This window comes from Pseudonaja textilis, chromosome 18 (genome assembly GCF_049901715.1).
Source record: "Pseudonaja textilis isolate UNSWEBS1 chromosome 18, rPseTex1.2, whole genome shotgun sequence".
In the NCBI taxonomy this organism is placed as follows: Eukaryota; Metazoa; Chordata; class Lepidosauria; order Squamata; family Elapidae; genus Pseudonaja; species Pseudonaja textilis.
This window is the reverse complement of record NC_142007.1, coordinates 2,996,390-3,006,778: the sequence shown is the minus strand read 5'-3', so window position 1 is coordinate 3,006,778 and position 10,389 is coordinate 2,996,390. Positions and strand designations below refer to the sequence as shown.

The following is a 10,389-nucleotide window of genomic DNA, read 5'->3' as shown; positions in this document are numbered from 1 at the left end:
AGCACATAAATGAGAAAAATACTACCGTAGACTAGAGACAATTAGAGCGGGAAGTTAAGTCTAGGTGACTCTCTCTCTCTCTCTCTATGGCACCTCGGCTTCGAACCCACCCGGAGATCGGGGGCAGGACTTGAAAATGGCGCGTTTCCGCCTCGGCCGGAAGTTGCTCTGATGGGGCCCTTCCTTTCTCTATGGCCACCGCCCAAGAGTACTTCCCGTATTTGGAAGCGCCCGCTTCATCGGTCGACTGGGGCATGTAACGGTTGCCGTCGCTATGGAGACGCCCGGGACGAGGTAGCAGCAGGTCACTGCGCCTTGCGGGGATCCGTAGACGACGGTTGGGGGTCGCGGGGTGGGGGAGGAAAACCGACCGATCTTTCCGTTACAGCTCCGTCTCGTTGGCCGCGGCGTGCCGTCAGAGGGGCGTCACGATGCGTCTTCTCTGACGTCACGGCCCTCTGATGGGGTGGGTTTTGACGTCACGGCCCCTCTGATGTGGGGGGTGGGTTAGAAAATGGAAAGGAGGGGTTGGAAATGTGGGACTACAGTCCCCATCACTCCAGGGGATAATGGAAACTGGGGTCTCGGTGCATCTGGGAGATGCCAGGATCCCGCTAGGACCAGGAATCATGATTTATTCGGGAATCATGATTTATTCAACCAGCCCAACTGAGTTTGCGGGATTAGTGTGAATCCTAATCCGGTTGGCACAGTAGTTAGGGCTAATCATCATCATTGGCCAGCTTGGTAATTCCATGCGCCCTGCAAAATAAACCTCAGCATGGACTCACCCACCTCAGGAGGACTAGAAACTTAGCTTTTTGAGTTAACTTTGGGCAGCTGGGTAGCCGATGGCCCTGGTGTTTTTCCTGGCCCTTGTGCCAGGAAACTGCCAACGCAAGCCAACATTTCAGTGCTGTCCCCTACACACACACACCTCACTTGAACCAATGTGCCAATTGTGCAATTTCGCAAATGATTCAAGTGCTGCTCTCCATCAATGGCTTCGAAATAACACTTTCCTCCAAACGTTTGTCTTAGAACATTATCTTTTAATGGCCCCATAATCCCTTGCAGGTTGGTCTGGGCAACTGAATGGAGCTGAGTGTTTACTGGCCGGATGCCCTTCCCTGTCGCCAGTGTGGAGTTTTGTTCAGCAGATAGATTCTCATTGTGCCCAGAGAGAGAGAGAAATATTTGCCTCTACCTAGGATCGAACTCACAGCCTCCTGATTGTGAGGCGAGAGCTCCACCTCTAAGCATCTAACATCTTCTTAGATCCTCCAGCCAAATCTCGACTTCATTATTTTTTGTTTTACAAACACTGAAAATGGATAGTTCTGTCCCAAACAAAGGACCCTGAGGCCTTTCTAATTCCCCCAATTCCTTTCCTTCCTGCTGACTTAGCACACCATGATGGACCGGCACATTTCCATATATATATTTGCGCAATTCCACTTATATTTTTACTCTCTTTTTTTCTTCATCTATTTTTCCTCTTTTTTATTCATCTAGGGTTCTCCTTTCTCAGTCAGAAGAAGCACTGGCCTCTCCTTTGCCAAACGAAAGCATAAACTCTCCGTTGCCAAACCTGACACCAAGACACCAAGAGCTGATCGCCACGCCGTGTGGCCCTGTAAGTATCTGAACTTCACCAATCTTGTGAATTTAAATTAAAGTGGTTTGAGCCATTGGCCCTTGTGTGTTTAATATCTGGAGAGAAAGAACAGATGTAATTCTGACCTGAGGGTACGTTGAGGCACTGCCATCAACTCCTTTCTGGCTTAATTTTACAAACATGGCATACAAGCAGCTGAGGGCACCTCCCTTAACCAACTTCAGGAAGCAAATTACTAGATGGAACTTAACTAGGAAATCTGAGAATTGGGGGCTAAACAAGGGAGCTGAAGTCCAACTTGGAGAATTTTTGTTTTTACATTACCTGCACTTTTTATCGTTCCAGATCAAACGATGGTCCGAATTATCATCCCCTGTCAAGATCTACTTCTGTGTCACCATCCTTTCGTTGTTGAGTGTCATTGGATTAACTATAGAGACCCTCTTCCAGCAGAAAAACGAAGATTTAACTGTGTCTCTCATCCAGATCATTGGCCTCGGTAATCAAACCATTGTCCTGACTGGCAAACCTTATAAACTAGAAAAATGGGAAAGGATGAGTTCTGATGGCGCAAAAGAGGTCTTTTTTAAAATATAAATTATATATTTTTGAAAGGCATCTAGGGCGATCTAATTCTTGCATAAAAGGCAAGAAGGGAATTGACTCTTTCTAAAAAAATTAAGTATAATTTAATCTGCTTTATATTTGGTTATAGTTGTGTAGACCTCAATTTGCTAGATCTGTTCATTCTACTTTTGATACAAGGACCAGGTTTTAATCCGGTCAATTCCTAGAGCGGTGTAATATTCACTGCAGGCAGTAGGTGGTATCGCTGTCCTAAGTTTTACAGGAATCCTCGCAAACGTCTCTGCCACTTGGATCCTGCCCTCAGCAAGACTTTCCAGTTTGTATTTCGGCATTTTATGATAGATCCAAAGACAGAGACAGATCTTTGAATGGCCGGGAACAGTTTTCAAGAAAAACCCAAAATTTGGGCCTGGTGTCCCTCCAGAATCTTATCTTTGGCCATAGAAAGTAAATATTTCTTTATTGTTTAATTAATTTAATATATTTAATAAGTTTATACATCATAAGGGTTGGGTTTATGCATAGCACTGAAGTAAATCAACCCCATCATGGTTCAATATCCGAATCCTTCCTGCTTGGTTTAATTCAAACCATAGTTAAAACATAGTTACCCAGCCACTCACCAAGGCAGTAGCACAGGAAACTGGCCGCTGTTAGCTAATGTTATCATTAATTTTCCTTTGTAGCTTTGCTTTTCGCCACTTGGGGGGCTGGGTGGGTTACTGTTAGTTGCTTTGGTCCTTGAGAAAGGCCAGCGGTGAATCTAAAGAGCGCCTTCAAATTAATGTTCCAGATTGGATGGATCTACCCACGCAAGAGAGCACGTGCTCTCTTTGGCTTTATCCGTTTCAGAGGAAGCAAGGTTCCGGCCCTCATTGAAAACAGGGAGGGCAAATCCAAACCCAGAACCCACCTCAGGGTTCTGCTTTCCGCATGCCCCTTGGGAAATCTCTTCCACCCGTCTTCGCTGGCTACTTGATAACCCATCCCCTCTTTTGTGGCAGTCTTCGGCCTCTATTACATCAGCCGGGGAATCCTACAGGAGAATCGACAGGAGCTGCTTGTCTTTGTCCTCTCTATCGCCTTGGTCATGCTCCGCTCCGTGATCAACTTCACCGTCCTGCCCGCCAAGCAGAAGCCGGAGTTGCTGGTGAGCATCTGGCGGGAGAGCTTCTTCCAGTGCCAGAGATGGCGAGGAGGGAATGATCGGGGCCCCCCGGTGGGTGAAGTGTGGGGGGGGGATCCCCTTTCTAGTCCCCTTCACTCCCCTCTTCCACCAGGCTCGCTTCGTCCTGATCCTTCTGGTGGGGGCCTTTGACGTCTGCTGCGCCGTGATCTTGATCCAGAGTGAGAGCCGGATGGCCTTCCGAGTGGGCGGCGCCTTGGAGAGCCTCCAAACCCAGTACTTCATGCTGAATCTCTGCTTTTCCATGCTGACCTTTGACCTCCAGGCTCAGGTAACTCGCCGGCACCAAACCACGTTCCGGTTTTGAGTCCTCGGCCTGTCCGTCACGGATGTCCCCCATTCTGCCACCAAAGACGAACAAAACAGTCCTCCTCGCTGGTTGTTCTATTCCAGTGGCGGCTAACCTTTTTGGGGGGCTCCTGTGCCAAAAATTGTGTGCCTGCTTGCATGCTCACACTCACGTGCCAGCACCCAGAAGGCAATGCGCCTCCCCCACTCCCCCAACGCATGCGTGCGTAATACCCACCCATCCCCTTATCTGCACTGTGCCTCAAGGCTGATTTTTGGCCAGTTATTGGCCTTTCAAAGGCTTCAAGAAGGCTTCTGCAGGCTGAAAACTAGCCCTGTTTCGTCACTTCCAGTATTTCCGGAAAAGCAGGAAGTGATGAAACGGACCTAGTTTTCGGCCTGCAGCAGCCTTCCTGAAGCCTTTGGGAGGCTGAAAAAGGCCTCAAACCGACCGAAAATCAGCTGTGAGGTGCGCGCATGCCCAGTGAGGTAAGTTTGCCTGCAGCTTGCGTGCTGGCACAAATGGCTTTGCATGCCAATTGTGGCACATGTGCCATAGGTTCTCCATCACGGTTCTATCCTATTTCCCAGCTCTGTTTGTCTGTCCTGCTGCTGACCACAACCCGGGAGATTTCAAATCTGCACAGCGTGTTCCTGGCTGCTGGGATTTGCTGGGCTGTTCTGAAGGTAGCTTGCGGCATCACCGCAGTGAGTATTTTCAATAATGCTTACCAGGTGGGCGGGAGAAAAAAAGGAATTTTCTTTCGGTTGCTTTCCTATCGTGTAGAATTTGGGGGCTTGTCCAGCTCTGCTAATGGCTGTTTTTAACTCCCTACGTTAATTCTCTCCATCTACAGGATTTGCGGAGAACCGTATAGCTCAGGGGCCCTCAAACTTGGCAACTTTAAGACTTGTGGACTTCAGCTGTGCTGGCTGAGGAATTCTGGAAGTTGAAGTCCACAAGTCTTAAAGTTGCCAAGTTTGGAGACCTCTGGTATTAGCTCTTCTTTCTTCCAAAGACGTCATCTGCTGCTGTATTTTGAATTTTTTTTCCCCCCGGCTAAAACTGATGTGATAGGTTTCTTTTGCAACTGTGAGCCTTCAGTCATTTCGTGCCTTTTGTTTTTTGCTTTGGGTTGTTTTTTTTTCAGATCTTAAAAGAGTTAAAACCTCTCGCCTGGATTTTTGTGATTCAGAATTTACCCGAAGTGGCTTATCTGGCATACCTTCTGTACGCGGTAAGTCTTGCTCAACAGTTTGCTGATTTCAGGAGGATAAGGGGGAAAATTTCTTGCTCGTTCAAAGGCGACCCCGGGAAAGAAGGAAGTTGAAAGGATGGCAGCAACTTGTCCCCTGAAATTCCTGAAATGGAATTGTGGAGCCCGAAGAAACAAGAAAATGCAAATTCCCAAAGCGTATCGCTTCTTTTAAAAGTACCCAGCATGATAAAAGGCAGGAAATTGGTTCGTAAGGCTGGTAAACCGTCGTGGAGGAAACAACAACAAAAAAAGCAGTTGTCCGTTTTGAAATTTGCAGGCATCCCCTTGCTTGTACGAGAACGACAAAAGCTTGGTTTCCGTCCATCATGTTCAGAACTCAGACCTAAATTCCTTTCTATCCAAGGACATCCAACGTCTCTTTCCTTTCTCTAGAGAGCGAAGCACCAAAGCTAAACGTTTTTCTGAATGCCACAATCACCTCCTTCAGTGATTTGTGTGCCACGACTCCGTTGTCTAAGGCAGGGGGTCTCCAACCTTGGCAACCTTAAGACTTGTGGACTTCAATTCCCAGAATTCTTCAGCCGGCAAAGCTAAAGATAATCTTAGCAACTTTTAAGACGCGTGGCCTTCCATTTTCCAGACTTCTGGGAATTTGAAGTCCACACATTTTAAGAGTTTCTAAAGTTGAAAAACCGCTGATCTTAAAAAAAAATAAAAATAAAAATGCCGGTAGGTCGAGCTAACTTGGACAGCTTTCCAAATGCCGGCTGAAGGTCCCTTTGGGAGCAGCCGTGTCAGGCCCTCAAGGTAAAGAAAAACAAAAACACAAGATTTTTGAGGCCTTGCAAAGCCCTTTTAACGTCAAACCATTCTGGAATGTTTCTCCTCGTCACTGCAGAGAAACCACCAGCCTTGAACAAAACAATCGCATTCTTTAAAAATAATAATAAAAGAGAGATAATCTTTCAGCAACCTCAACAGTAGGATTAAGCAAAGGGAGATAGAGCAACATTCCTTCTTCTTATTTCCTCCTTCTTCCTTTCCTTTCTCTTTTTCCTTTCCTTCTTCTTCCTTTCTTTTACTTTCCCTTCTCTCTTCCTTTCCTTCTCTCTTCTTCCTTTCCTCTCTTTCCTTGCCTTCTCTCTTCTTCCCTTGCCTTCTCTCTTCTTCCTTTCCTTTCTTTCACTTTCCCTTCTCTCTTCCTTTCCTTCTCTCTTCTTCCTTTCCTTTCCTTCTTTCCTTGCCTTCTCTCTTCTTTTCCTTCTTCTTCCTTTCCTTTCCCTTCTTCCTTTCCTTTCTCTTCTTCCTTTCTTTTACTTTCCCTTCTCTCTTCCTTTCCTTCTCTCTTCTTCCTTTCCTTTCCCTTCTTCCTTTCTTCTTTTTCCTTTCCTTTCCTTCTTTCCTTGCCTTCTCTCTTCTTCCTTTCCTTTCTTTCACTTTCCCTTCTCTCTTCCTTTCCTTTCTTCTCTTCTCTTCTTCCTTTCCTTTCCTTCTTTCCTTTCCTTCTCTCTTCTTCTTTTCCTTCTTCTTCCTTTCCTTTCCTCCTTTCCTTTCCTTCTCTCTTCTTCCTTTCCTTCTTCTTCTTCCTTTCTTTTACTTTCCCTTCTCTCTTCCTTTCCTTCTCTTCTTCCTTTCCTTTCCCTTCTTCCTTTCCTCTTTTTCCTTTCCTTCTTTCCTTGCCTTCTCTCTTCTTCCTTTCCTTTCTTTCACTTTCCCTTCTCTCTTCCTTTCCTTTCCTCTCTTCTTCCTTTCCTTTCCTTCTTTCCTTGCCTTCTATCTTCTTCTTTTCCTTCTTCCTTTCCTTTCTTTCCTTTCCTTTCCTTTCTCTCCCCTCCCCTCTTCTCTCTCCTCTCCGGCAAAGCCCTGCAAACCTTTGGATGGGCAAAATCTCCCAATTAGACCTCAGAACACCCATGGACCTCGGTTTTCCGATCCAAGAGAGCGCACTCTGATCCCAGGGCAACACCCCTGCAAGGTAGATGGCGCGGAGACATTAGGCCAGGTAGAGGCAAAGCACCACTTTTGGAAATCCACTGACAAACCAGGATCAAAAGAAACAGTGGCTTAGTGTGGATGTGTGTATGATTTTCCCAGCCTGCGGCTGCAAACCTTGGCTGGTTAAATTTTGCTGCTGGCGAGGAACAAGCTGTGGGTCTGTGGTGGGATGCACTTACATGCAGACAGGTGTGAATTTCATCCCATTTTGTCTCCAAGGATTGTTTTACAGTGACAAATGTATTTATCCATTTATTTTTTTTCTCCACCTCCAGGTGATCACAGAATGGGGCCAAGGAAATTCTTACGCCCTGGAAGCTGCCATTATAACCTGCTCCTGCATTTCAGTGATAATCAAAAGCGTCCTGTTTTGGGCACTTTTTCACGTCTATCAGAGTTTTGGGCAAGGCCTGAGAGAGAGGAGTGAGTATTGGAGGCAGAGGAACGATTTCTGGGAGTAACCTCACTCCAGAGTGGGCTGGGTCTCTTCAACGGACAGCTGGCATGGGGATAGAGAACAAGGCAAATTCCTTTTCCAAATCCCCTGCTAGACCGATTCCTCAGGGACGCGGTGGCTCGGCGGCCAAGACGCGGTGCTTGTCGATCAGAAAGGTCGACCGTTCGAATCCCTAGCGCCACCGAACGGAGTGAGCTCCCGTTCCTTGTCCCAGCGGCTTCTGCCAACCTAGCAGTTTGAAAACATGTAAAAAAAAAACGCAAGTAGAAAAATAGGGACCACTCTTTGGGTGGGAAGGGAACAGCATTCCGTGCGCCTTTTGGCGTTTAGTCCTGGCGGCCACATGACCACGGATAGCGCTGGCTCTTCAGCTTTGGAACAGAAATGAGCACCGCTTTTCCGCTGCTGTTGTAATTTTGGTCACTAAACGAACTGTGGTACATTGAGGACTTTCTGTATTTTTGGAGGGGATCCTGTTTTTAATACTAACATTCTTCTCTCTCTCTCTCTTTTTCTCCGTCTCTCTTTTTCTGTCTCTCTTTCTCTTTCTTTCTCCAGTGTTTTCTTCCTATGGAAGGATCGATTCGTGACCTGCAGCTCCATCGCCAAACCAGTGTGCTCTTATAGAGTGAAAACCAAGTTGGGAAAATCTTGATTCTTCTCTTCCTTCTGCCCCCAACCCCCCTCCACCATTGGACTCTGGAATCTGATAAGCCACAGCGGAGACTGGATCCCAAGGGAGACCCTTTGCTGCACTTTTTAGGATTCCACGGTCCCTTGCTGTTTCTCTGGGATCCACCCCGCCAGCCTTCCTCAACGCAGGAAAGCCAACGAAACCACATATCCTCCCGGGTTCTCCCAAAGGAACTTAAGATGTAGCTTGCAACTACGAGTGGCCTTTCTCGTGCTGGGGTGCGTGTGTGTGTGGAGGTGTCTGGCATTTGCTCCCCTGGTTGTATTGTAACCCCATTATTTATTTATTTTTTTAACTTAATTTGGGCCCTGCTACGGTTGGCATGTCTGAACTTGACCAATGGGGCAGATTTCAATTGCCAAATTGCAAAGCAAATCCCCGGGATGCAGGCGTCGTTCCAATTAAAAAAAAAATGCACCTTTTTCTCAGCCCCTAAAAGAGCCGGGCCTGAACCCGCTCTCCGATCCAGTGTGACACCAGAAAACCAGTTTCTCTTCCATCGCTTGCGGTTGGCTGCACTCTCCCACTGCCTGTTTTTCACGCTACCGAGGTTGCAAGGATCGCTTCGGATCCTGCAAACCTGGAAAGGAAGAATCTCTGCCCTTCTGGTGTGGTGCCAGAAAAGCAAAGAATGGCGTACTGGTTCGCCCTTCATTTTGCACACACCCCTTTGTAAAAAAAAAAGGCACAAGATTTTATCGCACCTGAAGAATTTCGGGGCTTGGACCCACCGAAGGCAGGATAGAATGAACGGCAAACCGTTTGCCTAAAATTGTCCCATCTGTGTTGCACCAACTGGGGGCTTGCAGCTTCTCCGTCTAAATCAGACCCGGGTGAGTTTCTATCTCTCAAACTTTTGGCTCTAACCGTAGGGTCTTCCCAGCTAAAAGTTTCCTTCGGTCAATATTAGCATGGCTGATTTCTTGCTGACTCCAGAGATTTCTCTTTTTAAAAAGTTCAAAAAAGTTTGGTCCTATTTTTTCAAAACACTCCCCAGCGTTGTGAATATCTTAGCTGAGCTATTCTTCATAACAAAGTGATTTTTTCTAACAAAACCCTTGTATTTCATACTCTACCATAATGCTTTATTTAAATAAATAAATTTAAAAAAAAATAGTTACCGGCCTTGTATTTTTCAATAAAGGATCAATGGCACGATTGTGTTTTGTAATATTATTTTTTTTTTGACCTCGTCTCTTCCAGACAGAGAAGTTTGCTCTTCAAATAAACATTTGCAGGAATTGGCTACCTTGCCAATTCCTGCAAACGTTTATTTTTATTTTTTATTCTCTAGTGAAAAAAAGGGGTCCAGGGATGACACGATAGCCATGTTCCAATATTTGAGGGGCTTCCCCAAAAAAGAAGGGGTCAAACTATCTTCCAAAGCACCTGAGAAGGCAGGACAAGAACCCATGGATGGAAACTAATCAAGGAGAGAAGCAATCTAGAACTAAGGAGAGATTTATCAGCGGAACAACTTGCTTCCAGAAGTTGTAGATGCTCCCCATCACTGGAGGCTAAAGAGACTGGACAGCTATTTGTCTGGAATGGTATCGGGTCTGCTGCTTGGGCAGGGGGCTGGACTAGAAGACCTCAAAGGTCCCTTCCAACTCTATTACTCTTAAAAAAAAAACACTTGCAATGGGCTTAGTTCAACTTGCACTAAAGGCACCACGTTTGCATTTCTTAACCTCGTGCGCTAACTCTGATATTTCCTACGGCAAGTTGGCATTTCCCCCATTTACAAAGAAAGAGCCTGCTCTTTTCATAATTCCCTGCCGATTTATAACACAATATCTATTTGCTCCATCGACTGGCTCTTGCTAAAAACAAAACAAAACACCACACACGCACACAATAGGCTAAGTGGGAAAACGTTACCCCTTTTCCTAGAACTCTGCTCTAGGGAAAACATTTATCGGTCACTCATTTATTTTGCTGTTTTTCCCTGGGTTATCGCGGGATCAACGGCTCCAGACAGAGGTTTGTTTTCCAGATGCAAGTGTTGGGATGCTTATAATCACATGCTTGTGGTAAGTTATTTACCGTTGGGGGCTTAATCCCATTTTGCAGTTTTATGACAATCTCCCTTATAATCAACAGGACGGACACAGACTTCAGAGGGTAATTAGGACTGCAGGAAAAACAATTGCTACCAACCTGCCTTCCATGGAGGAGGACCTGTGTCCTGCAGGAGTCAAAAAGAGGGCTGGGAAAATATCTACAGACCCCTCACATCCCGGACATAAATTGTTTCAACTCCCACCCTCAAAACGAGGCTACAGAGCCCTGCACACCAGAACAACAACTAGACACAAAGGGAGTTTTTCCCCCCAACGCCAT

General features: G+C 46.3%; 1 protein-coding gene across 1 annotated transcript; it reads left to right on the top strand.

Annotated features, from left to right (window-relative positions):
• Positions 1-9,205, top strand: LOC113446171 (uncharacterized). Its single transcript, XM_026715699.2, has 9 exons — positions 1-294; positions 1,516-1,636; positions 1,964-2,117; positions 3,211-3,356; positions 3,487-3,663; positions 4,272-4,388; positions 4,832-4,918; positions 7,171-7,318; positions 7,911-9,205. The coding sequence occupies exons 1-9, from the start codon at positions 275-277 to the stop codon at positions 7,940-7,942; spliced, it is 1,002 nt and encodes a 333-aa protein (XP_026571484.1). The 5' UTR covers positions 1-274; the 3' UTR covers positions 7,943-9,205.
• The last annotated feature ends 1,184 nt before the right edge of the window (positions 9,206-10,389 follow it).

Coding starts and splice junctions, on each gene's coding strand:
- LOC113446171 (XM_026715699.2), top strand. CDS start 275: ATGGAGACGCCCGGGACGAG. Junction 1,637..1,963: donor TCGCCACGCCGTGTGGCCCT/GTAAGTATCTGA, acceptor TTATCGTTCCAG/ATCAAACGATGGTCCGAATT. Junction 7,319..7,910: donor GCAAGGCCTGAGAGAGAGGA/GTGAGTATTGGA, acceptor TTCTTTCTCCAG/TGTTTTCTTCCTATGGAAGG.